Genomic DNA, 24,736 nt, shown 5'->3' on the forward strand with positions numbered 1-24,736 from the left:
GCACGGGTTTATTCCTTGTTTTGATTTAGTAATCGTTTAATTAATAATCTGTAAAAGTCACACTAGGTGCCTCGTCACGCGTTCCGTAAGTGGTATCGCATTTCCAAACAGAACGGATCTATTGTGCAATTCAATAATTCGATCGATTTCGCAAGCACTCGTGGTTTAATAGAAAGAAATTGTCTGTCGTTTTTATCGAAGGAAGGAAAGGTCTTTTTTGTGTCAACTCTCGCCAGATCCGGCAACAATGTAAGTTTAATTTACCTCGAGTGTTTCTATAGCTAATTTCTTGTCCCTAATTTTGTGAATCAATTATTTTTAGCTTCACGGTCAAATACGACATTAAATAAAGGAGGCGTTCCATGAAAGAAATTGGGGCGATATTTGTTGTGTCGATCAGTGAGATTCGTACGGTCCAGCTAGCGGCGATCAAGCGTCGCTATAATAAAGTTGCGTAAAGTTGAGTCAATATCGGAGTCAACACGATAATCTTTGCTTACCTCTGCACGGTTCCTCGACCCCATCTCTCAACGCTACTCTTCTCCCAGTCTTAGGCTAATTAAAGTTCATGAAAAAATTGCTTCTCAAACGTTAGGAGGTATCCAGTTACCTCGCCACCAGGGAGACTCGCCACCAGCGAACTCGCCACCAAGGAACGATCTCGCCATCAACGTACTCGCCACCAAGCGAAGTCTTCTCGCCACCAACCACCAATAAAGAGATTAGTTGATATAAACGTATGTTGTCGAAAGCACGTTCGAAACCAATAAGTTTGTTCGCTTGTCTGTACTCAAACTTTATAAAATGTATGTTGTCGATAGCACGTTCGAAACCGAAGTAAGTTTTTATTCCTCGCATCGAGTTTTGCAATTTCTCCTCGCTTACGTGCAAAAGACAAACACGATAACTTTTGATGTCAATGAGTTAGGAACGGAACACATCTAACACGTCGCTGAAGGTCATAATTTAAATACAGACAAGCGCACAAACGTATCGGCCGATTTGAATTGTGCTCGTTCGAACATCCTACTCTCCTCGACTACTTTATTCTAGTTTATCGCTTTATTGGTGGTTGGTGGCGAGAAGACTTCGCTTGGTGGCGAGTACGTTGGTGGCGAGATCGTTCCTTGGTGGCGAGTTCGCTGGTGGCGAGTCTCCCTGGTGGCGAGGTAACTGGTAACCCGTTAGGAATATCTGTTGAATTTAAAATTACCAAGTGGTTAAGGCTTTAAGCTACAAGGTCGAGTGAGTTGTTCCTTTTTTTTCAGTTTTCGGTTCAACTATGATACAGGCCTGATTTTTTTTTTTCATTTTTTTTTCAACTGCTTAAGTAGTGTTTTGCGTCGCCGCGATGATTACTCTTATCTTCATTGTTTGCAGAGTTAAGTAAAGGTGGATTCTCCTGTTATTAAAAATAATTTTATAGGAATAATGTTTGTTGTAAGGCTTAAATAGAGGATCCGGTTTGTAAACTAAGTCTCTGCTTCTCATTTTGATTAAGTGTCGTAAAGCAAACAAAACGACCAATCAGAACGAAGAAAAATATCACGTGGAGCTAAAGAGAATTTAAAGTAAAAATAAGCAACCTTCTGAAGCGCGGGAAAACGCAGGCGACAAAATCGACAAAATTGAATCTGATTGCTCAAGAAGGTGGCGTGAGTTTTCTAGATCAATTACAGCGCTTAGTAGAGCAAAAGCGAAGCGTCTCAGATTACTTTGGACACTCGAATCAGATTTGTTTTAGTCTTGAGGATGTTTGGCTCATTTGTTAATCAAAGATGTGGTTGTTTTGGACTAGGACTTCTTCTAAAGCCATGTAATAATGGCACGAGTCTGCGTGAACGGGTTATGGTCAAAATGACCAAATTTGTCATTTTTTTCTGCAATTCTTTTGTAAAATTATTTTACAGCAACAAGAGTCGACAAATTAAGTCAGTCCATCTGTCCCTCAGTTCATCATTCCGTTCCTTAGTCCACCTGTCCATCAGTTAGTCAGCCGTCATAAGGTGAGCTTGCCAATCTATCAGCCAGTCAGTCAGTCAATCAGCCCGTCCGTTAGAAAGTCTGTCGGTCAATTTAGTATTATCATCTGAGTTTATATCGTAAATTGGCCGCCATAAAGAGTAAAGCTGACATTTCGAGCTTTACCTCTTCGTCAGAGCGACTGATGTGTAGGGCTAATGCTCGAAACGTCAGCTTTTAAACTCTTTACGGTGGCCAGTTTACGTTATCAACTCAGTTGGTAATACTGAATTACCCCGTTATATTTTCCCACCGACACAGCACCACAGCGCTTCTTTAGAAACTTGCCCCCTTTACTAGTCTGTCAGTCATTCAGTCAGTCAATCAGCCCATCATTCAGTTAGTTTGTTTGTCAGTCTGAAAGTTACTCCGTTGGCTTCTACCTCCCAATCTTTCTCGCCCTGCACGCCCACCATCACCTATTACGTTGGACATGATCGGGACGCGGTATCTTCGCGAACAGCATGCGCAGTGTAACAATCCTGTGTCCGCTGGTCCTCCATTCTCCTTAATAAGGTACGTCATGTATGCTAGAGCCAAAAAATTTCAAAAAGTATTTCAGCTAGTTTAAAGGATTGCCTTAAGTTTCAATGAGAGTCTCTTATCCGCATTCCACTCTCGCTTACATATGGCCTCATAATGCCTTCTGTTAAGATTTTAAAGGTGGAAAGTTTCTAAAGAACTGTGGTGCTTCGTTCGTTGGAGAGATTAACAAGGTAATTTGGTATTATAAACTGATTTGATAACGTAAATGGTTCTGAAATTGACGTTTCGAGCGCTAGCCTTTTGTCAGAGCGATGACGAAGGGCTAACGTTGACTAAAGTGGTGATCAACTTGGCTAATGATACCAAATTACCTCGTTAAGATTTTATATGTGGATTTTGTACGACCCCTAACACTGCGTGAAATAATCCGAATACGGTCCCTTATGTAGGTCTTACACAGTACAAAAAATCGTGTACGGAATCTATACGGTGGTGTCATGATGTATAAGGTACTGTTTAAGGATCAGTGTACGTCAGGCTTTGCCAAGAAAATAGCAGGATCTTATATACTTGTAGCAGAATTTCTTATACGTCAATACTCGTTTCAGTATACATGTTGTATATTGAAGGAGTTATGAGGTATTCTGATATTGTGTGGAAGGCACGTATACGGGATTCTTACAGTCGTTGCAGGATTTCTTATTCATTATTACACAAGTCCGTATATATGATATATACTGCATGAAGCAGGAAGGGTACTGATATGTTCCGTAGAAGGTACGTGTACAGATTCTTACACTCGTGAAAGGATTACCCTTATATGACATTACAGAGGTCTGTATACTTCAAGTATACTGTAGGAAGTATAAGATATAGATACTACTGTTGTTTCAAGGTAGGTATACGGATTTTTATTAGATTCATGATGAGATTTCAGGCCAAGTACCAGTGTACACATGAATACTGTATGAAGACAGTTGTGTGCGTATTGTGGGGGCTTTAACGAGCCTTTTTTGAGCAATCTTAATGGGAAAATTCACCATCCTCGAGTATTCTTACGGGGTACGTTCAGCGTTAAAGAGTTTTGCATTGCTTCGGTGTGATCTAGTTGGATCGTGATCGTGAATCAACACATGCTTCAATTACAAATAGCTGTTACTTTATTTCAGTATTCCTCAGTCACGCGTCGTTTTTTTCGCAGTACATATATATTAAAAGAAAAACTTAATCTAACATTTGAGTTTCTCAAAAATAGTATTGTTAATAATAATGCCAAGAATGAAAGTTGAAAATCTAATTCACGAATGTGATTTATGTACAATCACACTATTCCTTAAACACACACACCCACACAAAACAAACTATTCTTTGTCAAAATCACAATCGCTTCCTGAGGAGCAGTTATTATTACTTTCTTCTCCTTCTCTTTCTTCCGCTCTGGTTTCGTCAGTGGTCTCTTCATCCTCAAGTTCTCTGTTGAACCAAAAAAAATGTTAGGTAAACAATGAAACAACATTGCATAAAGGAAACAAGCATATTACGAAATTTTTCATAGCGTGCAATATATTGAGACAGAATTTTACACCGGTTTACATAGTTTGTACATTGTTCTGTGCTTCACTTTCATAGTTGGTAAACTAAAAGTAAAAGCGATAGCATCCAATAAGGAGTGTAAAGGCTAGGCAGTATTCTTACATTTCCGTTTGTTCTTGCTCTCTCCTTTGCATGATTTTCCTCCATTCATCGGACAGCGCCCATGTAGGAGAACCTGTGGGTGGTTCTCTTTCTACAAGCTCCCCTTTACGAGCCTTTGTTCGTTTCCACCTTTTGTTTGTTGCGTTTTCTGTCTTTTTCTTCGCTTGTCAAGTCAAAGACAATAACAATATTATAATTAGAAGATGCCGTTGACTTGATTGAAACCGTGAAGTAAATCCAATCCTTAAAAAACCGGGCAAAAAAGTGCTAATAGGTGACTAACAAATAAACTGACTCTAAAGCCTACCTGACATTTACAATCCATAACTGCCAATAACAAGGAACAGTCTGGCAATACTGGACAGCAACATTGGCAATTTGTGAGGATAAAAACATTTCCATCTTTCTTGCTATTAGAAATATCAGTAAAGGACTAAGCCTTTAGTATACTTCTTACTTGTTTAGGAAAGCTTCAAGAGTTTTGCTCCTGTATTTTGGGGGCCTAGACACCCATCCTCCTTCGCCTTCATCAGTATCTGTGTCATCATCGTCACTAGACATGTGGTCTTTACTTAACTTTGCGAAGGCACGGGACTCAGTCTCATCCTTGACATGAGCTTTTCTTCTCTCATATTTCTATAAGATAAAGAAAAATTTGCCTTTAGTACTTTTCAAGTAACTTTCATTGCATCATTCAAAATGTATCACTTTAGTTTTTTTAATGCCTATTAACTGTATACTTACCCATTCTTTTCGAAGATTTTTCTTATTTTTCAATTTTATTTCCAAGGGCAGTCCTCCGTAAGTACTCATGATACTATTTGGCAGTTCCCGAACAAAACAAAAAAAAACTTTAATTTCAAAATTGCGCGATTGGGGCCTGATTATCTATTATGTACAATAAATCTTGGTTGCAGTGGTGTCCTCTAGTTTTAAATTGCTTATATAGTAAGTAATCACCACCGCCTATCTCCTTAACGGTAGCTACTTGTATAAAAGGTTTGTGAAACCCTAAGCTCCTCCTGCTAGACCGGTAGGTGAGTAAGAAATATATCTTGCCTACAAGGTATTCTAGGACACTAGACAAATAGACTTTCTCTTGTATTGTTTGGCTTTTTTTACTCCCTTCCTGTTGTTTGTTTGTCTGTTCCTTTTTTTTTTTACTGTATCTTCGAGTTTTTGTCCGTTTATTTAAAACTGTTTGTAACATTTATAACAAGAGTTATAAGTGTGGCATCTTGCAGAAGTATTTTTGAAAAACTGCACATAATGCATCTCTTCTCTTTCAATTAAAAAATTCCAGAGTGTTTATAAGTCTATACTAAAAAAAAAATGGAAAGAAATGACAAGGACGCATCCAAACCAGTCGCTAGACACTTTAATCTTCCTAATCATTATAAACAGCATATGGCAGTTTGCGGCCTTTCTTTACATCTAGGCAGTTCGGAAAGCCGTAAAACACTAGAACAAAAATTTATATTCCAAATCGGCATCCTTAATCCCGGGCCCCACGGAATCAGCGAGCGCTTTTCATTCAACTAATTTATTCCTGTTCTCTCGTCACCATATTCCCACCAATGGTGTAGCTCCACTTTCTACATATAAAACCCACGCACAACCCACAATTCCTCTTATCGCTCTGACGAAGGGCTAACGCTCGAAACGTCAGCTTTTTTACCCTTTACAGTGGCTAATTTACGTTTTCAACCCAGTTGTTAACACTAAATTACCTGCTGTACTTAAAAGTTTAGTTTATCGAATCAAACGCCACAATTGCAGATGTGGGAGAAAACTCAAAGCTGTGAACAATCAACTTATTCCGATTTGTCCATCGTCAGGCCCCACAAATGCCCTGAACCAAAGTACAGATATTACGCACCATCGAACATGACGACGAAGTTAAAGCGAAGAGAAGTATGTATATTGCTATTGTTCTTAGCTTCAAACAAAACTAATTTGCCACCTCGGCGGACAAAGGAAACACTTATCTCATCATCTTAATAGGTCGTTCTGATGCTCGTGTCAGCTCTTATTCCAGAGTGATCTCCCTCAACATTTATTTGTACTCAATTTTGAAAAATGTTCTCCCACCTGAAGGTGATTCCGCGTCATGGCGGATTTAACGGCGCCAGACTAAACAGAAGGTTCGTGTACGGAAGGTAGGAGATGCCTTATTTGTACTTCGTATCGCATTATTAGAAATTCTTAATGTTCTCTTAACAGAACCATTGTAACCTGATTCTCAGACCCCTGTCCACACGTAAACGGTATTTCTGAACACAGGTGACGGAGGTTTTCATAATCTCTCAACAGAGTGGATTTTTCATGTTTTGCAAAAGTGCCGGCTTATTGTCTTCGCGTCGACTAAAAGAAGTGGAGTTTTTCACGTGCAAGGACGTGACACTAGTTGATCTCCTTTTGAAGTCTTTTGTTTTCATTTGTATTAGCAGATAGGTTTGGACGCAAGGAAACGAGTCGAATATGCCAAGTTTGCGCAAGTTAATGTTCAAGATAATGTTCCTCCACAGAATTTTGACGCATTTTGCAGACTAAGTTTGACTATGAGTCATTGATTGTGTCCAGTTTAGTTCGTTGGTATCTAACTGTGTTGTTCTCCATTAGATTTAAACAGCTCAGGACCATTCGCGATACTGAAGAAAACAGCTTCTTTCATGTGCATGTTTTGCAGTAAGTCTCTTTGTTACCACATTCACTGTGATTTTTAAGATCTATAACTGCTAAGTGGAGCAAGTGATTTCGAGGACTAAACACTCCTAAGGATAGAAAAGATCATGATTGGCTAAGTTTGCAAAACACGGAACAGTTGAAGTAAACTTAAGAAGGAGCCTGTCATTTTTCCTCCTGGGGAGTGGGGCGGAAGGGCGGGAGTATTCTGTTGGTTTCACCATAAAATTAACCTGATCCCCCCTTAAGGTTCTGTAGTATTGTAATGATCCCACCTCACTGGCAGTCAATTCTATAGTTGTCCTTCTAAGCTCTGTTAGAGACGACTGATCCCCCTCCGCTCCGCGCCCCCCCTCCCAAAAAAAAAAAAACAAACAAACCGCAGGATCCCCCAGAAATTCACCTACCCTTCCCCAAGTGATGAATAAAGACGGGTTCCTAGGAGTGAAGAAGATTAAAACCAAAAGATACTGAAAACTGATTTTTTCAATTTTTTTTACGATGAACGAACCGTAACACAGTTCCTCAGACATCAAATTTACTCCTTAAAAATCTACCTTCAGGGATTGACCCTTTACATGCTAACATCAGTATGCATATTCTCCATACTGTTCTCTATTTAATTCCTAAGGTGCTGACAAAGAGAATTTGTTTAAAATCAAGAGCTTCCTATTTGGTGATCATTTTCTATATTCTCGTGATCCTAATGTTTGCTTCAAGGAGTGATATTGTAAAGAGAAATTAGACGCTGGTCACTCTTAGAAGTCAAACGGTTTGAACCTCTTGTTTGTGTCGTTTGCATTTGGCTGATTCATAATAAAATGGAAATTATGATTTTGTTTATCCTTTTTTTTTCAACCCATAATAATTATCCTTACTATTGTTTGAAAAAAGTAACGGCTTTTATGAGGTCATGTAAACGTAGTCCTTAAGTTTTTATTTCTCCTCCTCAGCCCGATGGCAACTTTGTTTTACTTAGAACACAAATAGGCGAGTTGAAGAAATACAACTTAATAACTGGACGGGTACAAAGCTCAATCGACACATTTTGATTTCGGGTCAAACGCAAAATTTTTCTTGAAACAGCTATATGTGAATGAATTAGTCGTTAATTTTGACAAGTTAAGTTGTCAACTGTATCACACCTATTCCTTTTTTTTTGGTTCTTTTTTTAGGTTCAAACCACTCAGTGCATGATTTTCATGTTCATTTGTATTTCACGTATTTATTTTTAAAAAAATTATAATTTGCGGGAAGAGGCGACTTATCTCTGTAGCGCAGACAGAGCAATTTCCATGTGCAAATGTTCAAAAGTAAGAGTACAACATGGAAGCTTCCTTCCCCATATAGTTAAAAATACCTTTCTTTCCACTTCGAACAGAGTCAAATGTTTCATTAATGCTTTTCAACCCTTTTTTTTTTGCGCACCCACCCCTTTCTCCCCCAACCCAACAACAGTCAAATGGTGACAAGTTAGGTTCGATGTTGGATTTCGGTCCACATCCACACAAACAAGGACCTCCGCTATTGCTTTTAAATAACGTAACGTTCGGTCGAATTCAGTCTTCTTGTTAACTGTTTAGTTTCCATATCTTTCGCTGACACCAATCAACCCTTTTTATTCATCAGTTTTGCAGCGCGTTTCGCAACGATATGAATCTTCTAAGGCTCATACGACCCTTTCAGGTTGTGTTCACGAATTCGTTTATCACTGAAATTGTCTTTCTGTACGCCATTCTTCAATTTTTAGCACCGCAAACTTTTATTGACGTCATCTTCATCTGCTTTGCCTCCCTGTGCTCTTTGGTCGTTTGGAGACTTTTTCGAAATAAAGTAAGTCTTTGGACTTGAAAACCTGTTTGATTCGTACCACTAATGCATTGGATAGGCACGTCCTTGTTTGTGCCTCTACTTGGTTTATTTGTATCTCACCTTTAACAAACTACAATGATTGTCGCAGAAACATGAAACATGAAACAAACATAAACTTCACTATATTTTACCATTAATTTTTATTGACTTGAGGATCGCTGAAGGACAAGAAGAAGTTTTACATTGTTCTTTCAGAGCTACAACTTTTATAGAAGACACTTAGACAAACTAATTTCATAAATTACAGGAGACGAGCAATGATTCCAACTTAATTCACCTGCAGCAATCAGCGCTCAAGATCAAAACAAGCAAAATGGGAAATGATTTAGGTGTATATCATGGCTCGTATCCTATAATCGGATTGGTGTTAATAACATGGTGAAAGTAGGCGAACTGTAATATTTCGTCGTTACATTTAGCTCTCTATTTGATAAAAAAAATGCTATTTACTTAATAATTTTATTTGTTTCTCTTTGGCTTAGACATCAATTTAGCGAAGGCACCTGGATAAAGTTTAGTAATTTATCAGAAGACAGAATTATTGGTACACACGACGATACTGCGCATGTGAGTTCAAGACATATGATGCATTTTCACTTCTAAATACATCACGAGCAGCCTCGGTCTGACAAATTGTCGCTGTTTATTTAGATCATTCACAAAAGGAAAAATAGATCAACGAAATTGCTACTGCGTGAACACGGGACAGCAAGGACGATAGAATCGCTAATTTCGCCCAAGTTTGTGCGCGATCATTTTTTGTCTCGAATACATGGCCTTTCAAGAGGCATTTTTAACCTAGACTTCATGGCCAAGATCACTTTTCTGTGCCTTAGTTTACTTGTTCTGAGGCCTCTTGGCTGTGTTTGATAATTTTTTTATTTGTTATTTTGATATGCTTCAGAAACAACCTTGGTTTTTCTTTCACGTCACTCAGTTGAAATGCGTTTTTGGAAACATTAGTCAAACTTTAAGGCGCCGAACTCGAGATTTCTATCGGTAGATCGTTGATAAAATGGAGGCAAAGCCTTGTGATTACCTTAGTAAAGGATGACCAATATTTTCTTCTATTTGATTCAGTTGTTTTTTTTTGTTTTTGTTTTTTTGTTTGTTTTTTTGTCGTTTATTGCTTGTGGTACTTCTCTGCCAAAACCCCCTTTTTATTTCTCGATAACTACGAACATTAGAATGCAGTGAGAGTGGGATGATATTATTTACTAGATAATATTCAACCATCAGATTTACGACACTGACACAGGTCAGCGGGTACTAACTTTGCACGATTTCAACAACATCAACAACTACTCAAAGAACCTCGCTTCCTTCAATCCCACGGACAACCTGGTATTGAACGATGGTGTTTTATGGGATGTCAAAGGCAAACGGGTTATACACAACTTTAGCCACCGTAAAGGGTAAAAAAGCTGACGTTTCGAGCGTTAGCCCTTCGTCAGAGCGATAGGGCGATTTACGTTTTCAACCCAGTTGTTAACACTAAATTACCTGTTATACTCTCCCACCGACGCAGCACCACAGTTTCTTTAGAAACTTACCCCTTTATACACAACTTTGACAAGTTTAACAACTTTGTCAGCGGCGTTTTTCAATTCTCCAGGCTGCAGATTATCATCAATTCAGATATTGTATCCTTTTCTTGTTTTTAAAGAACACGCCAATGCTATACTGTAAAGCAGTAAGTCCAAATCACGTTTCACGAAAGTAACGGAACACAACGTCGGCCTTTCACGGATCTCGAAACATCACTTTACCTCCTTCTTCTTACTTTAACAGCGAATTAGGAGAGAAATAGATATCAAGAGCTATTATTTCATAGGAAAATTTTATTGTTTCCTCACCTTGAGCGTTTTCGGGAAGCAATACACAGTCCCGTGACTGATCTATTGAGTACAACCTTATGTCTGAATATCATAGGTGACTTACATCATCAACTTAGTCGATAAAACCAAACTCTCGTTATTTCCTTGCCCTTCCCACCGACGGAGCACTGCTGTTTCTTGTGAAACTAACCCTTTAGAATGTCTATACCAACTTACTTCAAATCAACAGTTTGCCTTTGCTTTGCCAATAATCCTTGACGCTAAAAACAGTGGGATCTTCGCTATTTCCATTTACTGGACACGTGTCCTTCACGAGATCAATGTCACGTGATCTTCAATAACAGTGGTGACGTCATGTATAGGGGTAATTTCATGTTTACTTGTTTACACAATTCTCAAATTCGTCGATACTTTATTAATTTTTCACGAAGGAAATCAGACCCGACATTGAGGTTTTAGTGCGACCAAGTCGTGAGCTTTTAGTTGTGATCTGCTTATCATCTCGATATTCAAAATCAAATTGAGAGCACAGAATATTTATCCGAGATTGTGGTTCCATAGGTTTTCAGCCGTTTATAGACATCCAAAATTACGTAAAGAAATTTTTCAACTTTTCATCAAATTTTTAGCAACTTTTGTGGTGTTTTGAAAAGTTAAAGAGCTCTAGCTCTAGTATTCGACTCATAACCTTGAAACTTCTGGCTCTAGTCATTTGAACTATCACTATCCACTCGATAAAACTATATCAGTTGGATAGCGTTATCCACCCTTTACATAACTAGGCCCTTAGGGAAACTTCCCTCAGAGCCTCTCAAATCTCCCTAAAAATAAATTCTGGACTGAAAGGAGTGGTATTTGTTCTTCCGTATTTTAGTGAAACATCTTTCGGATCCTTTGGAAACACCGCTCGCTTCCAGGCTCCTTGGACCGTACGAGATCTCGTTCAGGACCTTTGACGCAACATATTATCAACCAATAGGTAATTCATCTTGATCGTAAGACCTGAGCCTACAAATTCACCTTCATTAACGGGTGGTGACTACATATCTCAGTCGGCCGGGGCATTGTACCCATCTCGTGAGGTTACAAGCTAAAATCCTGTTCAAAGTAGCAATATTTTTTTTGTTTTGTTTTGTTTTTTTCCTTCCTCCAAACCTCTTTTTTAAATTATTTGAGGAGCTGAAGCCCAATCATCAAAGCGTAGGAATCAGGGTCGAAGAGTCTGGGTTGGGGATGGGGAGGAGAGCCTTCCGACTGACTAGCGTTTCATCTGGGGGAACCAGCAGCCCGGCGTGAATAGTAGGCAAGCTGCCATGTTTGATTTTTACATCAGCAGAAGGTTGGTGAGAGGAAGAAATGTGTACCACGGGCTTGAGCGACGGCCAAAAAGAGGGGGAGGGAAGGGGCGGGGCAATGAATATTACGCTTGCCTGAGGTCATTCTTGGTTTGGGAAACTGTGTTCGCCCACAAAAGGAGTTGCTGATTGGTGCGGTTTAGCTCTACTTGTCAATCATTAGCCAAACTGCTTCATGATTATCTTGCGGGAAAAACAAAAGAAAGTGAACTCGTTCAAAGGCGTAGTTGTCAATTCCGATTTCGTTCACGAGGAAGCAGCCTAGAAAAGCCGAATTTTTTTTAGAGCAGGAAGCGGCTGTAGACAGATTGGAGGAATTTCTTAAGTATTCATCAGAACATAGAGTGTCTCGCGCATTACGAGGGTAGCAAAAAGTCTTAATTTCCACACTGGTCACTGGAAGAGATCTGCTGGCAGTATTATCCACTGGTTTTTTTTTTTTTTTTTTTTTTCCGCACCTTCGAGTGCGGAAGTGTGTCCGCTTCAAAGTACCGTTTACGATCAAATGGAAGAAACATCGTGAAAGGGATTAACACAAGAAACATAGGATGCAGCGAATTTAAGCTTATATCTGTGCCCCTCGGAGGAGGTTACGTCGAAGCCATTTTTCTCCTCGCTGAAAAAAACTGCCTCACAGTTTCACTCACCCGCTCTACATTTTTTTTTCTTTTTTCTTTTTCTTGTGGTTACGGTTACTTGCTCAATTCCGAAAATGCGGTGACGCACAATTGGTCGGGGGTGTTTCGCTTTTTAACAGCCTCTTCGAGCAAGCATCTTTTCGCCTTTCACCGCCCCCTCCCCCCACAGTCCACTCAAAACTCCAGGTCAAACATGGTCGGTGAAATAATCGATCGCGAACTTCTTAACGTTAACTCGCACTAATATAACGCCTGCACTGCTCTCAGGAGCTAACAGTAATCCCAGCTACCTCAACCAAACTTTGGTAGTGTGGGCCATCTGACTGGGTTAACTTGTCATTTCACGGTTGCATAAGTTGCAAAATATCACCGCAAGGATCTTGTCATCATGTCATAACAGGTCGCATGAGTTATTTCATATCATAAATCCAGTAACGCTCTCTTTTAGAATCAGGCCAGCACTGAAGAAAGCGTTTGCCGGGTATACGAAGTCGGGCGGCTGCGTAGGGCTGATGACGAGGACGAGCAGGTGTGAGAATCTTGAGGGACTTTCACATCAATATTCGTGGGAACGGACCAATCAAAGCGAAGTGAAACCGCCATCTTGGATGCTAATTCGGTTATGTGATTGGTCCGTGCCTTATTTGCATACAAAATCCCGCACTTTGTTCGGTTGTGGACTTTAGTGCCTCCAGGCACCAAAGCAAAGATGAACTTTAAATCACTTTCGGAACATACTTCAAGAACACGTCACTTATCGCAACACGTGTTTGATGTAGGTCAACAAAATAACGACTCAATGCCTTTTTTCTTCTAAGAATCCGACGAAGGTGGCGAGGAAGATGATTATGTCGATGACGATGATGATGAGAATGATGATGACGATAAAGATGATGATGATGACAACGAAATTGAAATCACGATATCTGGCGATGATGATTCGGATGATGATGGTGATACTGCAATTTTTTGAAGCGCGGCTTTTAAGTTTCTATCTTTCGGTTGTTAACTCAACTCAATTATGAGCACGTCATTCTGTTATGTTTTTATCTTTGAAAAATGTACGTGTATCACACAATTTGGGAATGATAGTTTAGTTTTATCTTTCTACGTCCAGTTGACTTCTACCTTTGTTAAGTTGTTCAAGTTGGTTTTTGGTCCTGGAGTTGAGCTTGTTGACGGTGGAGTTTTATGTAAAATGCTATGTAGCAGAACGTAGAAGTCATCATCGATAAAATTACACCCATGTTACTGATTATCAAATAAATAGGAAGGATGGAATTGTTTGTTATTCCTCTTGTAATACAGACACGCCAGCAAAGGACTAGAGTTACTCTTACTCGCCACAGAGTTACCACTTGTCGATATCTCAACCCAAGTGAAACAGCTAGAAGTCTGCCTGTACTTATTGCAGTCAGTGTGAGGACAGACACGCCACAGAAAATGACTCCCAAGGTTCGGTTGATAAGCGAGCCATGGTAACAAATTGGGGAGTGTTCTTGGGAAATTATGTAAGCAAGATGAGACGGCTGGAAAATGAGTCCAACTCTGATATCAGTGCATGCAAGATTACTGAACAAACATTTTGATGATGGATGAAGGGAAGAAATCTTGTAGAGGGAGTAAAGAATGAGACCATTTCCCACAGTGGCTGTAATGGAAATTTTAAGATCAATGACGAAACAAACATAATAAGACTTCGATCATATACGCCCGTGAAGCAACGAAATATCAATTCTTGGTTGGTTTGTATTTTTCGCTAGGTTCTCCATGTTATTTTATAGCAGTTACCACTCTTTCATTACTAAAGGCGTTGAGAACTCTCCTCTTGAGCACCACACTGAACATCCAAAGAACGAATCAAGTTTCCGAAATGGCCAGGTGGTGATGTTTCAGTCTCTCCAACCATGTAAGATTTTCAACTGCAGAAGGGGTGTTTTCTATTCAAGAAAAACACAGTTGAAGCGTTTTCGGTCAATATCATTTTGTTTTCTCTTCCTATGGTGATTTTCCGATGTTTCCTGAGGCTTATTTTTTTTCATTTTTACTTCAAAAGAAGCACGGAGGTAATTGTTTCTTTTCAGCTGGCTATTTGCGGTGGTAACACTGTTTTTCCTTACACCACAGCCTACTCGTTTCGAAGAAAATTTAATTAATTTTAAAGTTGTGTTTTCTCTTCAGTTCCAAATCGATTTCATTTAGAGGAAAAATTGATATCGTGCTAAGATTTTCAGCCTTGCGCTTATGTTTTTCGCTAAGTTAAAGAGAACCACTACTCAATTTTGACGTGCCGGCAAATTGGCTTTGGCCAATGAGTTCTGAATTTAGGGAACACACTCGCGGCAGAGTAATTAATTTCTCTGTCATGAATAAAAGGAAACTAGCATACGGTAGCTAGTCTACGTTATCAACTTAATTGATAACATTAAATTAAATAAAAGAGAAGTGAGAATTGCAGTAAAGACGACAATCAGAGCGTTTTGTTGTTGTTTGTGGCTCAGGGATGCCTTTATTTTATGATAGTTGACCTCGATGTTATTAAACATCAGTATCTTATGCAAATTTTTTTCATCTAAAAAGCGTTTGCTTATCATAAAGGAACCACAAATATGTTACCTTAAAAACAAAACGAGCATAGCTAAGAGGGGCAAAGACACACATGGGTCAGGAACTGAAAAGAAAAGCTGACTTGTTGAGGAAGCTCGAGCTCTACAAAGTATCAGCAAAAAATAATTCACATATTCTACGTCATTAAGTATATGAAATATATGTGGCACCCGCCTACTAAACATGATGAAAATTCGAAGAATTTGAAAAAAACACGATAGATTTAAAAACAAGTCTAATTATACTGCAACATTTGTCATAAGAAAATCAGACGACAGGAGGAATTTTTTTATCCAATAGAAACTGTTAAAATTCTCAACAAAACAATAATACTCTTACATCGAATACGGATCGCCCAATAAAGGTTCATTTCTTGCCAAAGAGGGAGAGACAGAGCTACAAGTCTGAACATGAGCTTCAATGGCGATCTTCACAAGCCAGTTATCTTCACAATTACCAATTGGAGTGGTAGCATTTTTCAACATTGTCCTCTCCTTCACTGCATCTCTTGGTAATGTTCTGCTTCTATTAACATTTTATAAAGTGTCCTCTTTGCATCCCGCTGCAAAGGTCTTGTTTGAATGTCTAGCCGCTACCGATCTTTGTGTGGGTCTTTTTTCACAACCTCTGTTCGTGACTGGTTTATTTCTTTACACTGATCCTGGCAACACCAACATAGTTATTTTGTATTACGTCGAAGAGGTTGTTTATATATCCAACTATGTTTTTTTTTGGAGTGACTGTGTTGACATCAACAACCATCAGTGTTGACAGACTTCTTGTTCTGTTCTTGAGGTTGAGATACAGACAAGTTGTGACAATAAAGCGAACTCAAGCTGTTTTACTTTTATGCTGGATAATTGCTGTTTCATGCGGATTGGTTCGTGTCTGGAGTCAAATGGTTTCGGAGATTGCTGTTTTTGTGGCCGGTGTGGCATTTCTGGTTACTTCCGTGTTTCGCTACGTAAATATCCACCTGAGATTACAGCGGCACCAGGCTCATGAAGTAGAAGACAACCCTGGCGAAGGACGGTCAAACGCAGGAGAAGATATAGGAGCAGGAAAAGATGAAGCAGGCGCAACAACGGGGACAAGAAGAGCCAAAAAAGAAGGAGCAGGGGTAAATGGTACAGGAAGAGGAAGAGTACGTGCAGGACAGCAAAAGGTTCATCGAGACAAGATTAAACGGAAGAGTTCAACTAAAGATCAAACAATATCAGAAAACAGTTTCCAGAATATTTTGGGTGCAATTGGCTTTAGTGGCATGCTATACCTCTTTTAAAATTGTGTCGATATTGAGACATACAGTACTTAGTGGATCAGCAATTCATGCTCTGTGGCTCTTTATGAAAAATTTAAGTTATCTGAACTCATGTCTGAATCCCTTTCTTTACTGTTGGAAAATCATAGAAATGAGAAAGGCAGTAAAGGACACAGCCAGGACGTTTTGTTGTTGTTAGTGATTCAAGGTTGCCTGTATTTATGTGGAAAAACTTCCGTGTCCTTAAAGAAAGAATTTCTTGCGAATTATTCATATTCAAAAAACGTTTCAATATCATAAAGGAATCATTCAATGCTGACATGCAATTGCACTTACCGAGTCGAAAATTCTATTGCAATATGAGGAGGAATACAAATTGCTTTTTCTTTTTCATGTTCTCTTTACAGGAAGGAGAATAATAAGAAGAGGAAGACATAACATCAATTACTCTTGATTCTTTGCCATTAAATACAATGAGATATTGTGTGAGATTTGATTATTTCTATCTATTTTGAACGGATTTCTAATATTTGTTTAAAGATCGCCCATGAATAAACAAAATTAATAAGTAAACGTTAAGTATGGACCTTTCTTTACTCGATATGCCCTGTTGTCTCGTACGTTGATCTAATAACTCGCATATTAACTGAACAAACCGTTTTCAGCGAAGTGCGAAGCAACATTGTCGAATAAAACCTTAAAAGAGTCTACCCCGTACATTTGTGCGGTCCCCTTAGTCCTCCAGCTGGCGGCGCTTTTTTCACCGTCTCAGTTATTGCTGATTTCTCTATACATACAATCACATTGAACCACTGCTTTCTTTTGCATTTTTGGCCTCTTTCAACTGACGTTTCCCCACAGTCAGGAGGAAAAACCTCAGATGAATATGTCTAACCTTTATTTTAAAATGCGTCATGCTTGAATATCAAATAAGACCACATTAAATATCTAACAAATTGGCTGATTGGTAATTAAATGGCTTATATTTTGGTATTAGTAAATTGGAGAATAATCAAAGTGCTCTGTGAGCAAACTCGTGAATTGACAGTTGACTTACATGATTTTTTGGATTATGTCTAATGTTATCTGGTTCAGGGAATTTTGTGGTTGATTGTCATATTTAGAGTACGAGCAGTAGTTCAGTGTTCGTTAATGTAGCGAAGAAACAAAGTAACGTTGGGATAAGAAAGCATTACAATTGAAATGATCATGCTATTACATTTGACATGGGTGGATGATTTCATGTGTTTTTTAAACATATATCATTTTTGTTTCTGGTTCAAAAGAAAAGGGTGAACGTAAATGTGGGTGAAAAGTGAAATTTACTGTCTATCATTGTAAATAATGGAAAATCAAGGCAATACTGTCTTAATGAAAACATTAATGATTCCCTCTATCAAATTAGATAAACAGGAACGAGTTTTGAGTGATATAACTAAGTCCAGACTGCCACCGTCATTTTGGATTTCCGCCCGGGTAGATTTTGGTCACGTGCTAGGCAACGTATAATCAAGAACAGGATTTCAGGCCTATTTATCAATTTTGTGGTGTATAACTTTCGCATTTTAGTACGTAATATGAATTTTTTTAATCTTCAAATTGTCTTGAAATTTAAAAGAAAATTGTTCTTTAAAAATTCGCCAAAAATCGGTAGCCAAAATTATTTGTTAAGGCATTATTTGATTTTCGTGTTAACCTGTAATTTCGTCAGTCGCCGGCACCGTTTGTTGCTTCACACAGAAAAATCACACGATACGAAATGTAATGATCGATTTTGTCAACAATCTCACGCCATAACAGAGAAAGCTTTTGAACACCTGTAAACTCCAAACTCTTCGGAGTAAGTGATATTTTTAATGAATCTTCGGATTGTTTTCAAGTTCAAGGATTGTAAATTACAATTGTATGAAAAACGAAGGTTGTTCTCTTATTTCAGTGTGAATCCTCACACGCCTGCCAGTCGCTGGCGCCGCTTGTGGTACGAAAACGAAAAAAAAATAAACTCTTTTAAGATTATCATGGGCTTCTTTTTCACCCCACCACTTTTCCTAGCAACAAAGGTTGCCATTTCGTTTGTTTGTTACTCGCCAAAAACTATCAAATGCACTCAAAAGCCTAAAATTAAAAAAAGGTTTACAGGAATCGACCAATCGAGCGAGTGAGCGAGTGCCATTCTCCACATCATATCTACAACTCGCTCTTACGCATGCGCTCAATTCACGAGTTAATAAAAGAACGAGATTTAGCTAAACTTCAAGTTCTCCTGAACATTAACTTTATGATGAAAACACTGGCGCTTGTCTCAGCCCTTGTCAATGTTCAATAAATTTTTTTTTCCACAAACAATTCACATCTGCTTCCAAAAACAAAATCGTAAAATGTTTCATGATGTATCACGAATAAATCATGCACACGAGCTCTAGAATATATTGTTGGCCATTTCGGTAATAGTCTTGGTTTTAAGGGCGTGATGAATGACTCTAAAGCTTAGTCATTAAAATCGGTTGCGCTCTCACAGAAAGGCACAATCTCTCTCCTCCTGACGGTTTTCAAGAAGTTATACGTGTTTACTTATCAGTAGCTGTTATAGTATTTAGCCAGAGACTGGCAAATTTGGTCATCAGGCTTTCAAATACTTTATTCTTATTCGCATAAATAAACCAGTTTTGGTTGACAGATATGTCAGCCTGCTTGTTTTGATAACACCAAGGAAAACAATATATGATTGTTGTAACTGCTTCCGTTGAAGCTAAGTGTTACCGCTTCCGAGAAAAGCTGCGAAGTATTTTTCGGTTAGGTTGACGCCCCCGAGATTAGTTCTTTTTAAACAGAAAATTACAGTTAGCGTTTCTGTTCAAGATAAGACCCCGTGTGATCAAGACCGTTTTTGAATAGAAGACAAGTTAGACTGTAATCCTCGATAAAGTAATCAAGACCCGCCAGCGTTGGTAAGCAATAATTTGTTTTGTGATTATGTCATCTAGCTTGTAGTCGTTACTTAAAGCGAAACTTATCGCTCGTTTTTTACCTTTCTTTTGGTTCTTTTAATTGCCACGTGCTCGTTTCCAAAATCGAGGTTATTCTTATGATCACAATACTTAGGTGATTTCTTTACGTAATAATATCAGTTGACTGCTTCGATATAATAACGCCCCAAGGAATAGGAAAAGGAATAAAGAAAGAAAAGATCCTATTTGGTTTGGTGTTTATCGAATGTGCGTGTATCAACCCAAGAATCGAATTTCCAACTCTAGCTTGAAAAGAAACATTTACAATTATTGACACACTTTAGTTATTGTTGTGTATGTGCTGGTGTTTGGTAGCCAGCCAAGACCTTTTAAGTTTATTTATATTTCCTTCATTGACATTAATTTTACAAGATGTGGATAGGAAAATGATCCATTTTCCAATGATGCCTTTTCTGAAATGTTTGCATTATCACGATAAGTTGCATTGTTAATCGCCCTATTGGAAGTTTATCAATTTATTATTTCTTAACTATTCATCGAGGTGGATTTAACTAATGGTGGATATTTACCAAGCTGCGAAGCGGAAATGTAAATATTCACCTCTGGCCACCGGCACTAGATGAACATTTGTTTTTGGATATAATTTAATACTATGAGATAAAATAATACGAAAAGATGATTTTTAATAATTTATTCCTACAACAATCACAACATTTTCGGGCACAAATTCCGTGGAGGTGAATGGAGAAGGATGTGCGGAGTTACGTTTTAATGATTACTTTTGGGTTCTTTATATTCATTTTCATTGGATGGAAATATGTCAGATTTTCGGGAGATTCAAATAATGAAAATATTTAAATTTAATTTCGTGTGAAGAAATTTCAAAACCCTATCTAAACGATAAATACTTCCTAAAAAGCATATTGAACAGTCAAAAAGTAAATACCGAAAAAAAGGCAAAAACCAAAATTTTTGAGCTCGATATCAGAGTCCCCACCTATCTTTTGATCGACGATCGTGGTTTTATTTCACCTTCATTTAAAGGACACTCCCTGTCTCAGAAAAAAACCTGTTGTCTTAGCCCAGCCTTGAAGTGGGAAAGAAATCTGAAGTTTAGAATCATCCAATAATATTCAGTAAAACAAGATTGAGGGGCATATGAAAAGTCATTTACACAAATTCTGAATAAAACAAGTCATGGAATATCCGATTGTGGCACTCTGGATTCAAAGACCAGAAGGTCAGGGACTCAGAATTTATGAGCACTACTTGTTTTCTATCAGATGGATTAATGATGAAGTAGGCCACGCGGGAATGCCCTCGTTTATTTTGTCAAAGGCCTTGCTTGTGTCAAGAAACACAACGACGGACAGTAAAAAAAATAACTGCCGTTGTCTATTTCTCTAAATTTTCAATTTTATTTCGCAGTACCTCTCACGATGAAGGTTGAAACAATAGGTTAGGCAATGTTAGCGTTATATGTAAGTGCTCGTGACAAAAACCAAAATTGAAAAATGACTGAATAAGAATCCATTATTATATTGGCTCGACTGCGTTTCTCGAAAACGCCATCTATTGCTTGAATAAACTCGACATATTTGCTGCCGTAGTGCACCAGAAAGGCACGGTTAGTATCAACAATATTCAAACACAATATCCCGAGTCGCCGAAATGTCTGAAAGTGTGGAGATAAAAAATAAAAAACAATGCTTCCCTGGTACTTTGAATATCTCCCTTAAGCCAACTTCTGCTCTAAGAATCATCACAATGGGGTCATCTATGTTTCAAACTTCTAAAACACTTTTCTCAGACAATGATTAGAAGCAGTAACGTGAAATAACAATCAGCTTAATACCGTCCATCTAATCAACAAATTGGAGTAGAGAACTCGATTGAAAAGGTCGGTGAGTCAGTTACTGTCTACAAAAAAGATAAAATGTATTGGTTCAGTAATGCTTTGAAAATATTCTACTTCTGGTTGCTAAGCGAGCGTAAGCTGGGGATAGAAAATACTTACACTAATCAGAACTAACGCAGTGCTACTGGATTTTCGTCAATCTTACTCTTTGAAGGAGCCTAAATGTCATTTTAGTTAATGGTGTCCTTCAAATTAGATCCAGACCAGCAATTTTTTCTGCAATGAATGGAGTAAACAAAACGAGTTTAGCTTATGTAAGTTTATTAAAGCATTTAAGGAGTGCTTTACAACAAATTAATTATTCTTAATTAGATTAAGAAATATTATTTATACTAGGAACAACACTCACAAATTTACGCAGCATTTCTTACTTGATCAGTTATAAAAATTATCTCAACAGCAATTTCTTTTATTTTTTTTGTTTTTTTTTTCTGTCTCTATCAGAGCACAGTCAATAATAACAACAAAGCACTGACAAGTGCACTAAGTGAATAAACGGTAAACTAAGAAATGTAAAAGTCAAGTAAACTAACAAATTTTTCTTTCAAGGAAATTCCACATAACCTCCATTCATAAACTAGGAAAATGGTTATCATCACTACCAAAGCATTACTTAAGTAAAAGTACGATAAAAACTACATCTTAAAATCAAATCTATGAAATATTGAGGCTGAAGTTCTCGAAATCTAAACTATAAATTACCACAGAGTGTTATAAGACTACAACCATGGAGGTTCAGCAATTTTGCTTTAAGCCTCAGTCCTACACAAGAAGAGTTGCTTCAGATGACTCCTCGTCTTCGTCATTTCCATTCTCTTCTGTATCCGCAGCAGTAAGTTGATAACCATCATACTCTTGTACGCCAGCCTCTCCGTCAAGAAGGTTTACAGCATCACTTTGGTCGTCCAAATAGTTTCTAAGATCGTCTTGTTCATCCTTCGTGTACTCTAATTGGCAATTCCTGGGTTCTTCTTCTACTACTTCCTTTTCAGATTTAACTGCTACAGCACCCTCATAACCAACGTTATTTTCATGTTCACTTATTACACCTTCTTCGTCATCGGTTTGAATTTCTGGAGGGAAGATAGAATCACTGAGGTCCTCTTTTTCGATCAGAGGATTGTATTCTAAAGAATCAATATCCTCTTCCTCGATTTCACAAGGGAATCGTGAGGCATCAGGCTTGTTCACCTCAATTGCGGAGCGTGCTAAAGAGTTAGGACCTTCTTTTTCAGTAACAGAAAGGCATCCTGTGGCCTCCAAATCTTCTTCCCCAGTTACAGAGAAGCATGCTGAGTTATTGGAATCTTCTTCTTCAACCACAAGGGGGCATGCTAAAGAATCAGAATTTTCTTTGTCAATCAAAGGGGGACATGCTGAGGCATCTAGACCGTTTTCGTCCATCACCAGGGAGGATGGTAAATGATCGATGTCTTCTTCCTGAATGGCAAGAGGGCACTCGGAGTCAACAATTTCTTCTTCCTCGTTCTCGCTAAGGGATGGTAAAGTATCACTCTCCAAAGGGTACGCTAAGGCATCCATATCTTTCTTATCACTCTCAAAAGGGTATGCTAGGCAACCTTCTTCTCCTGCTTTGATTCCGAGAGGGATAGCTGTAGCGCCATCATCAATTCCAACCACAAAGGGGTGTGCTGTAGCACCGTGCTTACCCACTTCATGGGCGAGATTTGTTGCAGCTGCCGCTTTGTCTTCTAAGTCAGTAGTTAAGGGGGAAGCTGTAGTACCATCGTCAATTGCAACCACAGCGTTCAGCTGATCCATCTCAACTTCGTCTTCCCCTTCACTGAATAATTGCAGATGAAAACAAGACTTTAACTTTCTGTGTTACTTATCTATCTTTTCCTTCTTTGAACCTGGTTTAACGTAATGTGGTAAAGATATCCTCTATATATTCAGTTCAATTTTTTTTTTCTTTTCATTTCATTTCCGAGTGCTTCAGAAAATTATCACTTGTGAAATTTGGATACCAATTTACAGAACCTGTTTTTTCGACGCATCGACCTAGAGAGGAGATTTTATTGAAAAAAAAAAGATTGAATAAACCTCACATGAAGACAACCTAGCGCTTACTGTGTTTCTCGGCATTTTACGTCATATAAAATATAGTGCCTCCTACGCGAGAAATGTAATACTAACCAAAACCATCGGAAGTATTGTTTGCAATCGATATATCGAGTGGTATTTTAAATTGGTCTACAAGACTCCGAGTGTATTTCAACTGTAGTTTCTGTAACAAAGAGTGACGAAGGGTCAAAGCTTTTCTTCTTTTTACAAGTATGCCACCCACAACTCAGCATACTGGTGACAAAAAAAAAAGGTACTAAACAAGGTGTCAAAACAAGTGAAGGACGGACGAATCCAAAACAGAAAGAATGTTAGGAAACATAGACTGCAATTTGATAGGAACGGCTTCGAAAACTGCCGTTGCTTCGAAAGGAAAAACCTTTATTTTGGCCCATGTGCTGGTAAATTTAATCGGTCCAAACTGAAACAAAGACGTATTTGCTTAGCAATGGCGCTTATCACGACTCTACTGAGACTTATTCAAGAGTTAGAAACTTCGGAACTAACCACACGTTCAAACAGTGAACATTAAAAAAGAGAAAATTCACTTACTTCAGCCAACGTGGCACCTCAGGTGGGGCTATTATCAAAGGATATGTGGAAAGAGATGAAAGAAATCGCTTCGTTGTGAGAAAGAATGACATCACTAATTAAGTTAAAGCTTGCGACTCAGAAACCACGTGTAACTTATATTTGACTCTGTTGTCATACAACGGGAGAAGGAATTAGGTGGGTTATCACGGTGATGAGTTTCATATAATTTTAACGTTTTTGTAATTTGATTAGTAATGGGCTTTGCCTTGACTGTAAAGAGACCTTCAAAATCAGTGCTAGAAATGCAGAATATGACCTGCTTAAAATAGCTCCTTCGTGCTCCAAAACACTGACATCTTAAAAGCCACAATCTGCCATATAAAGACATTTCATTTTCGTATGATAACATTTTACCTGTCGCACGGCGTTTTTTAATGTATGAAATGAACGCCAGTAGAAAAACGACAGCAGCCAAAGGTCCCCCAGTGTAGTACCAATCCAGTGAGCTGCTGGAGGGAAGTGAGCTGCTGGAGGGAGGTGAGCTGCTGGAGGGAGGTGAGCTGCTGGAGGGAGGTGAGCTGCTGGAGGGAGGTGAGCTGCTGGAGGGAGGTGAGCTGCTGGAGGGAGGTGAGCTGCTGGAGGGAGGTGAGCTGCTGGAGGGAGGTGAGCTGCTGGAGGGAGGTGAGCTGCTGGAGGGAGGTGAGCTGCTGGAGGGAGGTGAGCTGCTGGAGGGAGGTGAGCTGCTGGAAGGAGGTGAGCTGCTGGAGGTAG

General features: G+C 38.7%; 2 protein-coding genes across 3 annotated transcripts in view; one reads left to right on the plus strand and one right to left on the minus strand.

Annotated features, from left to right (window-relative positions):
• Nucleotides 1–24,736, plus strand: part of LOC131788376 (RNA-splicing ligase RtcB homolog) — a 117,545-nt gene that overhangs the window by 37,226 nt on the left and 55,583 nt on the right. The window lies entirely within an intron of this gene.
• Nucleotides 22,109–23,132, minus strand: LOC131788375 (uncharacterized). The gene has a single exon (XM_059105457.2). The coding sequence runs from the start codon at nt 23,126–23,128 to the stop codon at nt 22,109–22,111; it is 1,020 nt and encodes a 339-aa protein (XP_058961440.2). The 5' UTR covers nt 23,129–23,132.

This window comes from Pocillopora verrucosa, chromosome 11 (genome assembly GCF_036669915.1).
Source record: "Pocillopora verrucosa isolate sample1 chromosome 11, ASM3666991v2, whole genome shotgun sequence".
Classification (NCBI taxonomy): Eukaryota; Metazoa; Cnidaria; class Anthozoa; order Scleractinia; family Pocilloporidae; genus Pocillopora; species Pocillopora verrucosa.

Coding starts and splice junctions, on each gene's coding strand:
- LOC131788375 (XM_059105457.2), bottom strand. CDS start 23,128: ATGGATCAGCTGAACGCTGTGGTTGCAATTGACGATGGTACTACAGCT.